At 36.0% G+C, this 19,817-nt stretch overlaps 1 protein-coding gene across 5 annotated transcripts in view; it reads right to left on the bottom strand.

Moving 5' to 3' along the window:
- Positions 1-7,103: 7,103 nt before the first annotated feature.
- Positions 7,104-19,817, bottom strand: part of MDFIC (MyoD family inhibitor domain containing) — a 98,151-nt gene continuing 85,437 nt past the window's right edge. For all 5 annotated transcript variants that reach the window (XM_063815540.1, XM_016958059.4, XM_063815539.1 and 2 more), the window contains one exon: positions 7,104-10,147. In XM_063815540.1, the coding sequence (XP_063671610.1) occupies positions 9,900-10,147 (248 nt within the window). In that variant the 3' untranslated portion in view covers positions 7,104-9,899. The remainder of the gene's footprint in view (positions 10,148-19,817) is intronic.

Here is a 19,817-nt window from a genome sequence, read left to right as displayed (position 1 = left end):
AAAAATGCTCATCATCACTGGCCATCAGAGAAATGCAAATCAAAACCACAATGAGATACCATCCACACCAGTTAGAATGGCAATCATTAAAAAGTCAGGAAACAACAGGTGCTGGAGAGGATGTGGAGAAATAGGAACACTTTTACACTGTTGATGGGACTGTAAACTAGTTTAACCATTGTGGAAGTCAGTGTGGTGATTCCTCAGGGATCTAGAACTGGAAATACCATTTGACCCAGCCATCCCATTACTGGGTATATACCCAAAGGATTATAAATCATGCTGCTATAAAGACACATGCACACGTATGTTTATTGCAGCATTATTCACAATAGCAAAGACTTGGAACCAACCCAAATGTCCAACAATGATAGACTGGATTAAGAAAATGTGGCACATATACACCATGGAATACTATGCAGCCATAAAAAATGATGATTTCATGTCCTTTGTAGGGACATGGATGAAATTGGAAATCATCATTCTCGGTAAACTATCGCAAGAACAAAAAACCAAACCGCATATTCTCACTCATAGGTGGGAATTGAACAATGAGATCACGTGGACACAGGAAGGGGAATATCACAGTCTGGGGACTGTTGCGGTCGTGGGGGGAGGGGGGAGGGATAGCATTGGGAGATATACCTAATGCTAGGTGACAAGTTAGTGGGTGCAGTGCACCAGCATGGCATATGTATACATAGGTAACTTACCTGCACAATGTGCACATGTACCCTAAAACTTAAAGTATAATAATAATAATAATAATAATAATAAAAAGATCTGATAACAGACCCACCTTAGTTTAGAAATGTTTGGTGCCAAAGGCATATAGATGCCGTGTTAACTTTTAACAATTGGGTACATTTATATAGAATCCCCAAATATGGCATTTCTGGGTGGATCTGTAAGCTCTAAGCTAAGATTTCTCTATGGGTATATTTATGTTGATAGTGATACTGAGTCATTTTAGGTTGTGGGAAATAAAGGAAAATTTCATCACCTTTGGGGATCCTGAAGCCTTGTAACTCGACCATAAGCTTTGTATCACCCATGGTATTGACACCCTCTTTCTTTCCCTGTCCCCCACCCCCAGATTGTTACATTGTCAAATGTTAACAAGGAGGATATTTAGGCATTGAACTGAAACTATTAAGTTTCTGGAGTGTCTAGTGTAGTTCTTGTATTATTGTATTATTATATTTGAATAACTGTCAATGTTAAACGACACAAATATATAAGATACCCCAGGATTTATATTTTCATAAATCTTAGAAATACATGATAACAAGATTGAACTCAGACATGTGCGTCTGCACACAAACAAGATCGCTTTTTCTCACTACCTCATTATTCAAAGTACTGACAGGAAACAGATGGCTCCCTCAAAGGGTTTAATTGAAGGGAGATTAATAAAAGGGACTGTTAGCAGAGAAACAATCAGTTGTAAGAAGACCAGCAAAGGAGTTTAAAGTTCCAGGAACTAACAACATTGGAAAACCTCTGCTTCTCCAAGCCTGAAGAGGTACCAGGAGAGAGCTGTAGCTATGGGAGAGGGGCCGTTGCACAGGAACCCCTAATGTGGAGGAACAGAGCTACTATCAAACACTGTCTGGAAGGAACAGGGGCAAGGGTGGGGTGGGAATTAATACCTTGACTTCTCTCCCATCTTTTGATTTCCCACCATTGCCTACCATCAGCCAAAGCCAACTGGAAATCAGAAAGCAAGACACCCTGGCACAAAATCAGGCAGAAAGAGAAAACTGATCTGAGGGTGGTAAATGGAAAATGAATGACACCTAATCTTATGAAGAACATCTAATTCTTGATTCTTCATCCACCCAAAAACAATGGACATCATTGATAAGTAGGCACAGAACAGTAACACATTGTGAGTTCATTGACTTTTGGGTCAATGCATGCCATGAAAGATAAGTAGTACAGTAGCTATAAATTTTATTCGCCCTTAGAGCCCAAGTCATGATACCCACTCAAGGTAGGAAAGATGGGAGACAAGAAACAAGACAGGCAAGACTTCAGATCCGCGTGTTTCCATCCCAGCTTCAAGCCAAGCTGTTTTGATTGAATCTATTTATTATATTTGGTAATATGTAAAATTACATAAGAAATATACCCATCTGATGGAAAGATCCAGAAATAGAAATTAGGTTTCCTAGGTCTATTGGTAACTAACAATGTTACTTTAAAAAGTAAACTTAAGCAATCTGTCCCAGTTTTTTCATCTGTAAAATGGAAGTTAAAACATCTATCCTAGAAGAATCACAGTTTTGTGAAGATCAAATGAGAAAACGGATACGATTTTCTTCTGAAAAGTTAAACAAGCTCTACAAATGTCAGCCCTATCACTTTTGCTATCTCCTAAAGCTGTCCCTGAGTGTAAGCTGCCAATCACCACATCCTCTTTTTTGGGCTATCTTTCCTCTACACATGGAGCACTTCCCTCAACTCCAACTTAAACATCACACACAAAGGAAAGATAAGCAGCAAGAAAATCCAAATGCATTGGCAATACCACTGCATGTTAAAAAGAAAGAACTAGATTCACGTTGAACTTCGTTTTCGTGGTGCATAACTCCCCTTTCCATAGGTCCTATTAACTTCAAAGGGAGCTCCGTGCATGTAAATGATTATATTTATTGGATGCGCCAACTCTTTCTTATCCTCCAGGCACAATTAGAAATATCATAGAAAAATGAATGTCAGAGACTTGGATCCATATTTGATATTCTATGGGAAATTCCCCATAGTTACAGATGTTAAAAATCCTGCCCAATGGTCCAGTTATAAATTTATAGTATTTCCTTTTCTATATCCTTGGAATTATTTTTTCTCTGATTTCCTTTTTACATTAAAGGAAACATATTCCCTTTAGGTCCAGATAAACTAGTGATAAAACCTTGGCTTGTTGTACAGCTTGATGTAGTAATAAAAATTTAGACTGTGTAACCCCTCTCTTTCAAGAAACTGTTAGTGCTTCCCTGAGATTATCCCATTAATACTTACAGCAACTCTGTTCCTACTTCAAGTTCACTCTGGGAACTGCTCTTAGAGTCAGTGTCCAAGAACTCAATTCTTGGATGTTCATTTTAATATCATATCCATTAAACCACACTGTAATTTCAGTGTTCCTTGTCAATTCAGGCCATTATCAAGATTTTTGATAGATGGCTAATAAACTTAGCGTTCTCTAGTTGAAGTCGCCACAATAAATTAAAATTGTATGGAGCCCTGTGCTTTTCACACCAATTTGGTGTTTTTTTGCTTTAAATTTAGTAGTCTCATGGCTAACAGTGGAAGCGTCTCTAGGACTGACTCTGACAACATAACGCCTCCATCCAGTGCTATCAGTGAATATAAAGACCTTGGAAATGTTATAGACATGGCTCCTCAGCAATATTACATATTATATGTTTTATATATAATCTAAGGGTAGGTTAACTCTTTAGCTGCATATTTTTTAAAGTGACAAAAAAGGAGAAAAATAGAAGAAACCTTTCAAATTAAATATTTAGAACTATTATAAAAGAGAAAATGTTACTATTAAATGATGAAAAACATTGCTGGAAATGTACCCACATCTGATGTATGGTTGGGAAGATACAAAGGCTTTTTTAAATAATGTTTTGATAAGCAATATGACTTATAAAAGATTCATTTTAACTAGTCTTACAGACAAATAAACCATATCAGATTAATTTGGACCCATTTTTAATTATTTGTAAAAAATAAGTAAGGGCAGTCTAATTGTTGTAAATATTTATAGAGCAAAACAATGCAAACTACATATAACAATCAAATTTCTAGCAAAAATGTGTGTAAGTAGGTTTATTTTGAAAGGAAAAGTCCTACTCCCGGTGTCATAACCAATTAAATTCTCCAGGTAATGACCCCATTTGCATAGCGAGCGGAACCCACAAGTGGGAATTTTAATGGGTACACCACCTGAGTACAGTAATTGAGAGTGACACAACTTGAACTAGTTTTGTGCTTACCCCACTGAAAATTCTACTCATATTATTTTTAATGTCAAGCTACAAGTCAAATTTCAAGATGATGGATTTGTTCTTTTTTAAGCACTGAGTTTGAATAAAAGAAATGCTTTAATTCTGTTATGCATTGCATATCTTTGCTTTAACTAATCTGTACTTCTGATTCTCGCCATTGCTTCATTTTCTTCAGTGATTGGAATTTAATTTTATTCATTAATTTGTGAATAATTAGATAAAAAATAATGTCCTCAGCTGCTAAATTGCTTTTGGATTGCGATTTAATGTACTTTTACCAGAATATGTATTATAGTTAGGCTGGCATAACAGTTTACTAAAATGTAATTGTGTAAATATGCCCAATTATTCTTTTTGATGATCTAACAAAATCTAATATAATATGTATTCATGAGTATTTTACTCCTCCTTCACCTCAGCACCAATAAAACACAGTTTCTGCAGAGCTGATCAGAGACACCTTGTCATCTAAAGATGTTACTTTTAAAAGATATTCTCCTTATCTCTCAGGCACTATTCATGTCCTTGAAAGAATTGTGCATTCTGATTGAGGGAGCATATGACGTCCACATGAAATTATATAATAAAGGTGATTTCAAGGCTCTAAAAGTCAAATACACACGATTAACTAGGTTTTGAGGTGACATTTTAAAACTTCTTTTGTTTCACTCTAAGATTGCTTGCGATCTAACTGTTTGTAGGTGTTTGACACCACTCTGCCACATCTGTAATTGGCATAGCATCCAGCAGACAGGCTCTGTACATCTTTACACTGCAACCTACCAAGTTAAGAAATGTATTGGTTCAATATAAAACAGCAGGCTGTTTTTAGACATAGTTACTAGTGCACAAGCTTTAATATGGCTTGGCTTCATCCTATAATGAGATCTTTTGGTTCCCTGCTCAACAGGCTTTTATTCCTTTGCAAAAGGCTATGAACTATGTCAAGTGGATCAGCTGCTTTTGTACACCCTCTTTCTTGGCTTTGGAGCATAATTCCTTTGCTTCTACCCCTTTATGCATCAGACAGAACTTAAGAACCTTTTCCATTTTTCAAGCTAAACTTAGAATTTGTTTGAATTTGCTTTTCACCATTTTCCTAATAATTACATTCTCAACTAAACCTCACACAAAGACCTGCCTGGAAGTGAACACCTAATTGCAGAGCTATACTTTGTCTTTAACACATATATCTATACCCCATGTTGGTAATGTGTCAAAGGATGGTTATCTGAAATGATTTCTTCATGGTCACCTCACAACTAAATTAATGCTTCCTTTTCAGTGAGCACTAAATGGAATGTGGTAAGGAATTGAGGGCATAAGCAGACAAACAAACAAACAATGGAAGCAGAACTACTAGCCACAGTTCAGTCAGAAGGCAGGAAGCTACTTAACTTGACATCTAGCTGCTTAAGAGTTATAGCTGAGGCTCTAGTGGAAAGTGTCATGCTATTATGACAGCTTGGTGAAGAATGGGTGGTGCAGATTCTGTTTGCATAGAGACACTGCTTTCCAGGTGGGACTCCGCTGCGGCTTTATTTCATTTCCAGATTGTCTATTGTCTTCATAAAAATTTGGTCATAAATATGATATTTTGAGTTACAGTGTTTTAAAAGGGGCAGTCATTGTCCACTGAGAATTTTGCAATGTATGTAGAAGATTTAGTCACCAATGACAGTTTTTGCAACACCCACCCTCCATGTTAGGGCTGCATTACAATAGTATCCCCTCTCCACAACTTCTTCTATTTTAAACAAACTCTAAAAGCAATCTTAAATAAGGAAGTAAATACTGGCAGGTTCACCATTGAAACTGTTTTCTCATGGGAGGTGCCAAACTTATTCCCTGGGTTGAAACTTCTTGAGGGTTATGTGACTTTCTTGAGGTGTCTAGTATCAATCCAAGCACAAAGAAAACACTCACTGCAATTTATTGTATAAGCATACGAAGATGAAGGGTTGAAAGGATTCTCTTTTAATACCCAATGCTTGATTATAAAAACTATAAATAGTAAGTGTGGAACAAACCCTATTAATATATTAACCATTGTTTAAAACAAAAATGATATGTTCTGTTGTATTAGTGCAAAAGAAAACAAAATGGATATTATAGTATTTGATGACATTTTCTGTTGCCAGTCAGATTAGATGCAACAATCCTACAGGCCTACAAATCACAAGTAATTGGAAGGGGCATAAAGGTCTTAAATAATTTGAAAAATAATCTTATTAACAAATAACCTGATTCATTAGGCAGTTAGGTAAATCTAAGCATTTAACTAGCATTCAAGAAGGCAAGATATTTATGTTAATAAGTCTCGAGTCTTATTTATGTTGGGCAGTGATGTTTGACGTTTATAACATTAGAATCTAGGGCACTGAAAGAGTTTGTATGGATAAAGAATGGAAAGTTATTACATAAGGTTGCCTTGGTTACTCCTTGAACTGCTCAGATAACATTGACTATCCAGGTGAGGAAAATGGATACAGTTGATACACTGTAAAAATGAAAAAATAATTTTCTAAATAAAAAGCCTTCTCCTAAATAAAGTCATACTGTATTTTAGTTAGATGCTAACTGCGAGCATTTACAAAAATTTCGCCACTCTACGCCTTAGATGAAAATTCTTCTGATCATTTATTTTCGAGTGAAATTCATTAAATCTAAGACTCAATTTCATATATGTTTGATCGTTTTTACCTTGGTTTTTAATCTCAGCATATATTGTAAAATTACCTTAGTTTTTCTAAGTGGAAATATAGCTCCAAAGTAAATAAATGAAATTAACTTACTAAAACGATGTAAAAAAAACTTGTATTTTGACATATTATAGATTTTTAAAAGAACACTGTGTTTTGAAATCACATGTCAATGATCATAAACTGATCGATATCTTTCATAGTTCATTTACGGACATGAGTCATGTGATTTACATAAGAAGACTAGGAAATCTTCAGACAGGGATGAAACATGATAAAGATAACCTTCAGATTTTAACTTATGGTGAATTCTTTCAAACATTAGTCAATATGTCAATTAGATATAAACATACGGTAAAGCAAAATAAAGAAGTCATTTTTAAAAATTTTCAAAATAGTGTATTCAGGATAATACAGGTCCAGTTTTAAAATATTTTAAAAGCCTTTCCACATTTAAAAGGACACCGCCTATAACTATAAATTCTAGCACTTAGTCATGATAGCCATATACTTCAACAAAACATTTTACATTAAGAAATCATAAGATATATTGAAACTAGTTTCACATTTGCCCACTTTTCCTTTTTCTGTTTTCCTTTTAATTATACAAATGCTTTATGGAATAACTGTCTGGAGTAGACAAGAGGAAAAGTACTATGAACATAAATACAAAAATAAAATTCTGGTATCCATTAACATTCTCTGTTATGGAGAAACATTATTTCAAATGTGCTAATATTTTCATCACAAATTGTGCCAGTACATGTTTAAATATTAGACAAACCACTTGGTTGAAAAACTTTGCATATAAAAAGTCAAATATTCTAACAATTCCAGGTCATTAGGAGGTTTCATGTGTCCATAAACAGATGATATTCTCACATCCTAATATATGAGCATAAGTTAATTTTGGGTATATGTAAATATTTAGATTGTGGTTACTGTAAAATAGTACAAAGATTTCCTTATATTTTATGTAACAAATGAATTAAGTTCTTTAGAGGAGAAAAATGAAGGCAGCTGTTTACCAGAATTATATTCAGATCCCAAAATTTAAAGGTTTTGTATGTGTGTATGTATGTGTAAATAGCAATAAAAGAAAGATTCAAAAGTTTGCTAAGTTTTTCTTTTTAAGCCCTTTAAGTAATGATATAACTAGAAACTAGGTTTCATCTCAAAGGAAAAACCACAGGTGATATATTCTCATGCTTCAGGTTAAAAACCTCTCTTAAAAGGCTAGGTTTGCGAAAGCCTTCCTAAAATTATGCTTCTGTTGTTACTATCAATTTGATATTCAGCCAGAAAAATTAAAAATAATTATTAATCCCAAAGCATACTTTCAAAATTTCTACTAAGAATTACATTAAATCAAACCAAACTACAATTTTAGAGAGATCAAACTGAGTAGGAGAGAGCATGGTATGAAAATTTACTCTCCCTTTCATCTAAGCCACACACTATAGGTCTCAATAACTATATAATTACTGTTGTAATTGACTGATTTCTTTACACTTAAGGATCATTATAACCTGCCATATTAGTTTAATTTAACATAAAATCGTAATACAGAAATTTGGTCACAGTAGTGGATATCTAGATTTCTTCTGCATTGAAAAGAATGGTTTCCATTTATCTGTGTTTACAAAAAATAGCACTGCTTAAGAAACAAACTAAACAACTAAAATGTTCTCATCCCAAAAAGACCTAAAGCTCTCAAAATAAAAGAAAGCCTTTCAATAACTCAGAACACTGGGATTTTAATATTAAAAATTTCCTAATTTAAATGAAATGTGTCAGAGTACTCAATCTTCTTTATTAAATAGAGCTATTTTACTAAGGCATTATGTTTTCATCAAAAAAGTATGATAACATTTAAATTATGTGTAAGAAAATGCATATTTTTAGTTAATTTAAACTTTATAGCTTTTTCAAAAAGCTGTATTCCTACAACTAATAAAAAAGTATGCTGAAGGCACTGTTCTTTTAACTGGTTAAAGGCACACACAGTTTAGGGTGTCCACCTAAATCTTTGTCAAAAATCTAAATAATTCATTTAAATAGCAGACGAATCACTCATTCTAAGAGAGTCCTCAAATGCCACATTCTCCCTGAAGCCTTACTGAATATTCTGGTAGCAATTCTCTGCATATTCCGACAGCATTTTGAGTTTATTTCTCTTATAATCCTCACTTCAGTATGCCTTGTGGTATGGTTCATTCTTTACAGATCTCCTTAGTCTGCTAAATCTCATGTTCCTGTGGACAGGAGTGGAATTGTATCTGTCCCCACAGTCTGAGGAAGAGAGTCCACACAGTAGGCATTCAGAGTCTGTTGAACAAGTGGAGAAGGTAAGGGAGAGAGATCAACACTGGTTCCCAACTATTATGTGGGTTTGTTTCCTAAAGTTTCTTTTAAAATAAAGACTGGTTTATTTATTTATGTATTTATTTATTTATTTATTTAGAGATGGAGTCTCGCTCTGTTGCCCAGGCTGGAGTGCAGGTTGGAGTTCAGTGGCACAATCTCGGCTCACTGCAACTTCCGCCTCTCGGGTTCAAGCAATTCTCCTGCCTCAGCCTCCTGAGTAGCTGGGACTACAGGTGCACACCGCCAAGCCCAGCTAACTTTTTGTATTTTAGTAGAGATGGGGTTTCACCATGTTGCCCTAGCTGGTCTCGAACTCCTGAGCTCAGGCAATCTGCCCACCTTGGCCTCCCAAAATGCCAGGGTTACAGGTGTAAGCCACCGTGCCTGGCCAAGACTGCTTCCTTTCAATCATGAATAGATACATATCAAAATAAACTGCCTCGTTTAAATACACACTGAAAAATAATATATTTGGAGCAAAGTGCTCCTGAGAACGGTTAGAAGAAACAGAAATACCGGTAAAAAGGAGAAGGCATTTAACATTTGGGAAGGGGGGTGTCAAAATGTCCCTAAGTTATTGTAACATATTAAGAAATTTATAAAACTAGTTAAAGTAGTTAAAATTTCACATATTAAACCATGTAGATTTGGTTAAAGTAAAAAGGCTTTCAGAGATTACTTACAATAATGAGTTAACAGTGCAAATTCCATGTTGTTTCATGAGAATCTTACAATGTGCTTTTCTTCCCCCCAAAAGGAAATTTTTAAACACTCTCCAGTTTTAACACAAACAAAAGATAAATATTTATGAAGGAAAACAAATTCCACAGCATTCCATACAGATTTCCAAGCAGTCTGATGATTCACAACAGGCATCCATGATGCCACAGTCCATATCACAAGGGCAGTTACAGTCATCCCCCATCTCGTCACCACAGCAACAGCAGCAGGCTTCTGAGGTGCAGATGCCACATGACGCTTGTCCCAGGACAATATTGCAAAGGGTCAGGAATTCGCAGAACAAGCAAGCCAGGATACAGTGGACACAACAATCTTCATTTTCAGTGATGAGGAGACCATATAGTGAGAAAAAGGAGGAACACAAAATACGTGTTATTAATTGACTCAGTAAGAATTGAGCAAAATAGTTAAGTAATCCACAACCCAAATGAAGTTTGCTTTGTGAGCTGGAAGCTCAAAAAGGAGCTTAAGTTAAACTCTAGATGAGTGATCTTTAGAAGTAGATACTTAGTTCGAAAAAAAAAAAAGTATTGTGTGTACGCACATGTGTTCACATGTATTAGATTATTACTCTCACAAACTGTGCAATGACCCTTGGTCCTAGATACCACTTCTCTATCCTTCTTACTCATCTTTCTATATCCTATTGCTCTTTATAACACTGGGTTAAAACAACTGCATTATAGTTATTAAAGTCCTTCAGAAATAGAAATTTCCTTCAATTGCTCCACCCACCTGCTCTAAAATTGGAAAAGAACAAACTTAAATAAGAAATATTTTATGTATTATTGAAAAATTAATTCAATAGTTAAACCAGAATCCATTAAGACTTCACTTTCCAATACAAATGATTCAATTTCATGGTTTTAGGCTTTTTATTTCGCAAATATTAAATAAAAACAGTGAGACTCTCTGGTTGGGTCCAACTATCGTTTCTAGAACGGTTCTTCTGCCTACTTCTAACAAAGGAATTTGTACCTTAGCAAATGTGAATAATGACACAGTAACATTGCTTTCCCACTTCCTTTGGTGGCAAAGAACTTTAACATCTCTGTTATCTCCTGACACATCTCTAATAATGTAATGCCTCTCTAAACAACAATGTTCATTAAACTTCAAAAACTGATTTAAAAAGTTGAGAAATCAAACAAATTATAATTTAATAAATTCAGATTCTAATGTTCTAATGTCCATTCCTTTATAATTCTGGGGCAAGTGAGAGGAGTAATGGAAGGAAATTTCTATTTCTAGATAACTTTAACACATGTAATAACATCATTTAAAACCAATGTTATAAGACATTTGCCTCATATCAGAAATAGTTGTGAATTTTTACCAGAATTAATTCTGGGTTGTTTTGTGTGGGTTCCTTGTTTTTTTGTTTTTGTATTTTGTATAATGTAAGTTTTAATAAGAAGATTCCACAACCTACAATAGCGATAAGACACAACAACCCCACCCTCTTCCCATTGTCACATGTCCTTTGTGTTTCTGTATTTGGCATTAAAATTAAGTGACTTCGATGGAGTGTCAGCAAACTGTGAAAACCAAAGATGTAGGAAAGAAAACCAACTTGTTGCTTGGCAGCCACGCTATAATAAAAAATCATGCGCTTCTCTATAGAATGCCATATAACTGCAAGTAGATGTGAATTGACAGAATCCCTCTACTATAAATTCCTTGGCTACAGATGCTTCAGGTAAAGAAAAACAAACACCAGGGTACCTACAGCAGTCTCTTAACTCTACAGGCCTATCCCTAAGCATCCCATCCTAAACTCCCTAACTCCTTGAACACCCCTCTGTTTCTCTGCAGTCTCTAACTTTGTAGAGAATTCAGAGGATGAAAGGAGAAAATGTGGAAACACAAAGTCATACACTCCACCTGGCAGATGGTGAAAAGGAGGAAGGGTCAGAGAGTACTCAAAAGGGAAATTCCAGAGTTGTGTTTGTAGAAGGACACACTGTTCTTTCCTTTCTTTTTAGTGCCAAGCCCACTTTTACATATGATGGTCCATGCAGCGATTGGAAAAACAAAAACAAAAACAGAGTTGTGAGAGTTTTCAGGTCTCTCCGTATTCCCCTAATATTGATTTCTGGTAGTAACCAATCATTTCAGGGGATCTCTAAAATCCACCTACATGAATAAAGGCCCATGACCTTACAACGTTCTGGATTTCTAGACAGTGTCCGTGGTTTCCCTCTATCAACACTGTTTCCATACTTTCTTCTCAGCATCTGTCTTATATGACTCTATTCAGTTGAGTTTTTCCAGAATTACATTATCGTCATGATTTGTAAAATATTTGTAATGTTATAAACAGCTAGCTTCATTATTACTTAGAAGATAGTGTTTAACTGGCAGCAAGCCAGTTTTATTCAATGTACCTTCAAGTGAATATCCATATTATATAATTCCAACAATACCTCACTGAAACCTTAACTTTCTATTCCACTATGCAATGCTTAAATATCAAGATTGAGAGAGGGACTCTACAAAAACCCACTTGACATTGAAGAACCTTTAACTGAATATTTTTAAAAGCCTAAGAGTAGTTATTGATTATGTAAATTATTTATATACTAGTCGTAAAATTTATCAGACATAGAACTATATATAATGGATCTATCCATTTTAAAGGGGAAAGAATGTCTCGTCCAGCCTTAGAAATAGACGGTTACAATATTTTTGAAGCCTCCTTTGGTCCTTTCCTGAATCCATCTTCCTCTCCATAGAAGTAACCACTGTCTTAAGTATTAAATATTAAATGATCTTTCCCTTGTTTTTTATTGTATTTTTCACAGCAGTACATGTGTACACACCCCTAAAAAATATATGAGAATGGAAACTATACTCCACAAATTGCTGTGAGTAGCATCTTCAGCTCAACATCCTGTATTTGAGATTTATCTAGGTTGATTCGTGTAGCTGTAGTTCACTCATTTTCCAGGTGCTTAGTATTCCATTGAATTAACATACAATGATTGATTTATCCATTCTACTATTTTTTATTTTTATTTTTTGAGACAGAGTCTTACTCTGTCACCCAGGCTGGAGTGCAGTGGCGCGATCTTGGCTCATTGCAACCTCCGCCTCCTGGGTTCAAGCGATTTTCCTGCCTCAGCCTCCCCAGTAGCTGGGACTACAGGTGCTGGCCACCATGCCTGGTTAATTTTTTGTATTTTTAGTAGAGATGAGGTTTTACCATGTTGGACAAGCTGGTCTCGGACTCCTGACCTCAGGTGACCCACCTGCCTTGGCCTCCTGAAGTGCTGGGATTACGGGTCTGAGCCATTGTGCCCAGCCTCATTCTACTATTTATGGATATTTTGGTCATCACCAGTGTTTTTGGTGCTCCTAACGTCGCTGTTCTTGACATTGCAGTTTGAAACAATCTTATCCAAGTCTCCTAACATACATGCTAAGTAACCAGCAGTAGGATGGTTGGGTCACAGGCTTGCTCATCTTTAATCTTATTAGATAATGCCAAATTTGTTCCCAAGATTGTTGCTCCAAAATTTACTCCCACAAACCAAGTATGAGAGTGCTCATTACTCCACATTCTCACCAATCTTTGAAACTGTCACAATTTAACATGTGCAAGTTGTGTGTGAAATGGCATCTCATGGTGGTTTTATTTTGCCTTTCCTTGTTTCCTTATAGGTTTGGACATTTTTTCATGTTCATTGGCCATTCATGTTTTCTCTTCTTTGAAGGGAGTGTTCAGCATGTTCATGTTTTTCCCTAACTTTTATATTGGGTTGCCTCCTTTTTCTTATTAATTTGTAAAGGTTTTTCAGATATTCGAGATACTGGTCCTTTGTTAAATGATTGCCTTCTCTCAGAATGTGACTTGTCTTAATTAAAATAAACTAACAGAAGGGAGATAAGTTAACTTTTGAACTCAGAGAGTTTAAGGTGAGGAAGGGAAAGCCAAATTAAATCTTGTTTGATAACACTGGATATGGGATTACATGGCTGAGGAAGTTAAGTGACAGATAGAAAAATCTGATAATTAGTCAGCAAAAAGAAGAAGAGGTGTTAATAAGATTTGATAGCAGAATGAAATAAAAAAGTTTTAGTGTCTGATTCAAACCAAGGAACTCAGCTATGCCGATGACAGAAAGGCGGAAGAAACCAATAAGCAATTAGGAGAGAGAGATTGGATGTGATTGGTGTGAGATCAATAGCCCTGAGGATGAAGAGAGATGGGAGTGACATTCCAAACTAAACCACTAGTTGCCTCCCATAGGATATATTCATTTGAGAATTAATATTTCTTCCAGATCTTAGACTACAATGACACATGTCATTAAGATTTTAAAAGCCTTAAGCCAAGAAATGAATCTCTCATAACTCCTACTTTAGTAAACAAGATTTACAAATTAATTTGCCTGTTAAAATATCATTTTATTTTTAGTAGACAAAGAATTATTTTTAAGTTCTTAGGTCTAAATAGATCAAACACTCCTTTGCTAACTTATCTTCTTCAACAAAACCTGTTTTCTATATCTAATTGGTGTAAGAGGTTGCTTTACTAGAATGGGAGCTCTAGCTTCAATGCAGGAAAAGTATTTATTTGCTGTTTTCAAAATTGAGAAACATATTATCTTAAAAGTAGAGACGTTTTCATCAATTTTTCATTTTTGAAAAAAATTAGAAACTTACTTTGTACTAAACTCTCTTGTAAGGTCTTTATAAATATTGATTAATTTTATTCTAATAATACTCCTAAGAAATCATACCAGTATTATGCCTATTTTACCAATGCAGAGACTCATTCACAGAAAATTTAGGAAATTTTCCCAAGGTCATAGAGGGAGTGAGTAGCAGAAACAGGATCAGGACCCAGGCAGTTAACCTCCTGAGACCATGCTCTCAGTCAGCAAGCTATGCTGCTGCTACAGGAGTGGGTCACTTCTAACACTGGGTTGATGTTCCTTGGAGGAAGGTCAGTTACAAATCCAAAACTTTCTGCTGATTTGTTTTGTTCATCTATCTGTTTTTAGCCTTGGTTTGTGTTCCTTTTCTTTTTAAAAAATTATTCTGAATTTTCATTTTAATAAAAAGTTGAAAATAAATGTTACCCTTCAATATGTAAGAACAAGTCATCACTAAGTTGAAGAATTAATAAACTGCCAGTTGCATTGTTAAAATAGACATAAGAGAGAAGGCAGTGTGGAAGGAGATGATGTCTCAATCAAAAGAAACAAATCTATAAATTTAAAACATAAACGTTAAGGACTGCAGTTACATGATCAAGAGCTCCATATGCAGTAGCTATTTATGTAAATATTAAAACTTACAAAATGGAGACATTGTTTTAAAACAAAGTCCTCTATAATTTACTAGAAAAGCACTTTGGGTTACTCTGAAAAACCAAATCTATTAACAGGCATCTAGAGAAGCCACAAACCAAAATGCATTTACAAGATCATAGAGCTATTAAACAACATGTATCTACAGAAGTATCTACCAGAAACACATTCATATTCTGTATTTTTTTAAATAGAGAAATATCTAGAAATTACAACAAAAAATTAGCCAAGAAAGCTTCCTTAAATTCTACCAGATCTTTAAATGATCTGATTGTTATTCCTTGTCAAAAATGAATTTTTTTTTTTGGTGGGTCTTTTTATAAAACCCTTCTATTTGTAACCTTCTATTTCTAAGTCATAGTTTGACTGTGACTCAGGGTAATGAAAAGGTTAAAATAAACTAAGAAGAAACAGTAGTTAATAGTTCCTATTCCTACCACTGCCAACAGGAATCAAGAGTCATAAAAGGCACGATAATGGTGGTTTTATTTGAGGCAAAGAGAAGATCATAAGAATGATCAAACTTAAGAAGGCTTGAATAGAGAAACAAACTTTTTTTTAAAAAAATGGGTCCTCTGCATCCATGTGGCTTGCAGTCAGGAATCATCTTTTTCCCCTGTTCTTAAGATTTCAGTTTTTATGGTTTTATTCAGTCATTATTTACAGTTTTTGCCAAAACTGTTTAACCTCTGAGAAGACCACTGGGTTCTGGGAAAGATGCCTGTCCAAAACTGGGCCAAGCAAGAATTGCACAATTCAGTGTACTTGGAGGAGAACTCAGCACAAGACTGGCAGCTACTGTAAATTTAGGAAAACAGAGTAACACTCCAGAAGCCAAGTAGCTAAAAGGAGAGCATAAAAGGAAATCTTTACTATGTTTGATTTAAAAAGCAACAAAACCTGTTATGAATTACTGAAGACACAATCCCAAACAAAATCTTTGAGTCCCACGAAAGGTCACCAGTGTTACGCTTAGGCAGCTGGCCTATTACGTGGAGAGCTTCTAGCATCTCAACAGCATTAAAGTAACAATTGGAACTGAATTAAACAGCATCTTAGAAGTCTGGTGAAAATGTCTGTGACTGATCCCAGGAACTCTGTGCTGCTTAAAATGAGAGTGAAGATTAGCTTTGTAAAAACAAGTTTATAATGAAATTATCCCAATTGATACGGATACCTGATCAGTATGTGGCCAAATTACACTAGGGAATATGAGGAATGCAGTTTATTAAAGTGAAAGGAACCCTGATTGAGCCATCAGAAAACTATTTACACAATAAACTCAGCTCTCCTCTAAACGAGCCTCTTTTATCTCTTTCATTTCCTCCTTTTAAGATGTGGTATGGCAGGTGCTCTGAATTTCTTGGAACAGAGATACCAAACAGCTAAAGTGGAGTACAGGAAAGGACAGACAGCAGAGAATTCTGAGAATAACTCACAACCCATTTTTAAGAGAATGCATATTTGAATGGGTCTTATCTTATCTCTAATAAAGTTTCCTATGAAATAAGATGCTTGAAAGTACTTTCTTAATCAAGTCCCCATCATGTAAACTACATGCTGAGAAACAAAGGTTTATTAGCATTTAACAGGCCAATAATATGCCAAAGACCATGGATTAAAGCATGAACAATAAGAGTTATGTGTATTTAGTAATTTAGGAAATTGCTTTGAGGTCAAACCTGACTCTGTAGCTTTAACATCAACGCCACAGAGCACCCCCAGTTGTTCCCCATTCTTTAGCTGCTATGACTATCACCTGCCCAGTGGCGGTATAACAGGACTCTGTGCAGAAGTCTGACTGGGTGAAGGCTTTCCTCTTCCTAGATACTGCTTTACTGCGACTGTTCTTTCCCAATAGGAAAATCAAAAAGCAAGCTAGAAGCAGGCTGTGGTTATCCTGAATCACAGCCGAGATGGCTAAGTGAGCATCTAGCCTCTGTGAAAACCCAGCTGTGAGGGACCAGACACAGACATCTCTGGGGAGTTCTGCTCCTCAAGTGTGTGTGGGGGCGGGAAATGTTTACTAATACCACACGGTAGCTCAGCTCCAAGTAGCTCCATGTCTCCAAGACAGAGGACGCACAGCACTTCTGGCCAACAGCCCTAGCCTGACCTGCTGCCTGAATAAATTGGCCTAAAGTGAGCCTCCTACACAGAACACTCTGGCACAAGACTCTCCCAAGAGGCCACACATCTTAGCCAGAATCCAGTCAACATTTTCCTAGTGGGGAACAAAGTGAGATGGGTCAGGAGGTAAAAAGAAAGTTAGAGAAAAGCTACATTTTCCACTGCAGGACAAAGAACACCATACTTTGGGAAACTGAACAATAATCTTTACTATTATCTTTCCTCTCAACAAAGTCAAAAGAACCTAGGAAAAAAAAACAGCACTGCCCTCCCACACCCCACAAAGTGACTCCTCAGTAAGTTTCCTACTACAGGTGCAAATCCTAGAATCCATCTCCATCCTATGGGAGTTGCTTTTATATTTTAAATGACAGCGAGTGGATAGCATAGATTTTTTCCTTCTATTTGTTTACCCCGTTGCCTGATCTGTGGTTGATTCATTAAATATTCCAAATTCTCAGAGACATCGAATCCAGTAATTGTTGGTCATGACTTAACTCTAGCACTGGTCAAGTAGTCCCTTCTAAAGAGATGCATTTTACAAAGTCTAGGAAGTTAGGCTGGGGTGCGGTAGTTCATTCCTGGAATCCCGAGGCAGGCAGAATCCCAAGGTGGGCGGATCCCTTGAGCCCAGGAGTTTGACTACCCTGGGCAACATGACAAAACTCTGTTTCTACCAAAAAAAAAAAAAAAAAAAAAAATTAGCTGAGTATGGTGGCGAGTATCTGTAGTCCCAGCTATTTTGGGGAGGGGTTGGGGGGTGGGGGTGCTAAGCTGGGAAGATCACCTGAGCCCCAGAAGTTCGAGGCTATAGTGAGCCATAATCATGCCACTGCACTCCAGCCTGGGTGTCAGGGTGAGACTCTATACCAAAAGCAAAACAAAACAAATTCCAGGAAATATATATATACATATATATATATACACACACACACACACACACACACACACGCACACTAGATAGATAGATAGATCTCAGAAAATATTTTGATTTTTAGAAGCTTAACACAGAAATCTGAAGAGGGGTAAAAGTTTAGTTATTTGAAGTGCTTATTTAAAATTTTTTACCCAGAAAGTCAGTTTTTGGGCAGAAAGGAGGGAAAGAAAGGCTAGAAAATATCAATGGTGCAAATAATATTTACATTCACTTACTGAATCTCTACATTTTAAGATCACAAGCTTTAATAGCTGGTAATAACATTACTGTCCTCATAGGGTTATGATGAAGATTAAAAGAGATAATGCACATTAAGTACTTAATAAAGGATTTAACATGCAAGTGCTTACTAAATATTATTACTGTGACAGCAGTGAAGATGATAGCAAAATATTTATTCTAGGAAAACCACACCTCTCCACCTACCTATGTTCCATTTACTCTGATTACCACACGGACATCGGGCCATTCTATTTTAACCTAAGGAGGTTTGTAAAAGGCTCTGACCACAGCCCAAACACTTGAAAGAATGAACCAAGAAGGCAACTCTAAGAAACAGAATTTGCAGAGGAGTGAAGCATAAGTCTGCCCAGAGAGAATTAGTAACCTTGTGTTTGGCTACAGCAGAAGATTTAAAAATAATAACCTATTTTTTCCATATTTCAATTATTATCTATTTATTTTCTCCAGAAGCTAGAAAGCAAAAACAGTAAAACTATACTTTACTTGAACCTATTCAGTGCTGGCTATTTTCAGTTGGCCAGTTGAAATATTTCTAATATAAGAAGTTTAAATAATAACAAAGTTGAATATAATTTCTGGATAATAAAATCTACTTTAGATCTTAAACACATTTTCCCAGAAAGGATCAATGTGCAACAGTTCACTCAAGTTGGTAACAATACCATTTATGGCTAGGACAAAAATACATGCAAGTAAATCCTCTAGTTTTAATGAAAATTCATATTGGGGTAAAAATAATCCAAAAAATCTCTCCCAAATGCTTAATATATTTTCTAATTTTATTTTCCCAACTGTGTTTATTTCACAATTCACATTTCAGCTTCATCTCTTTTCATTTGCCCTTGGCTTATACATTGTGCAAGAAACAAATGAAAATAAATCAGTTTTGTCTTGCTAACAAAACTTAAACCATAATGTACCCACTGGGTGATTCTGTAAAAGATGATGATGATGATGATGATGATGATGAGTAAAATAACACCTTGGTCACATCCAGTGTTTTCAGTCACTGATATTAGCCTACTGCAGAGATGCACAGGGTTGGCCAGGTCACCTAGGACATAAGGTCTTTATGGCAGCATGGGAGGAAACAAACACACTAAAAGAAGGCTGACTGATACTGACAATATTCACAGGACTGGGATCATACACAACAATTCTCCAGGCACTTGACCAGCCAGGGCTCAGCAAGAGTCCAAAGGGCACTTTTGCAATCCAAAGGGCTGAGAGGTCCCCAACAGTGACTGTTCCTGTAGGACCCCTGGAGGCAAGGGCAGCATCCCTAGCAGGAGGTGCAGACCTCACACAGGCAGGAGGAGCCTCGCCTGAGAAGACCCAGGATGCACTCCCCAGC

Source organism: Pan troglodytes, chromosome 6, assembly GCF_028858775.2.
Source record: "Pan troglodytes isolate AG18354 chromosome 6, NHGRI_mPanTro3-v2.0_pri, whole genome shotgun sequence".
In the NCBI taxonomy this organism is placed as follows: domain Eukaryota; kingdom Metazoa; phylum Chordata; class Mammalia; order Primates; family Hominidae; genus Pan; species Pan troglodytes.
This window is presented reverse-complemented; position numbering and strand designations above follow the sequence as displayed.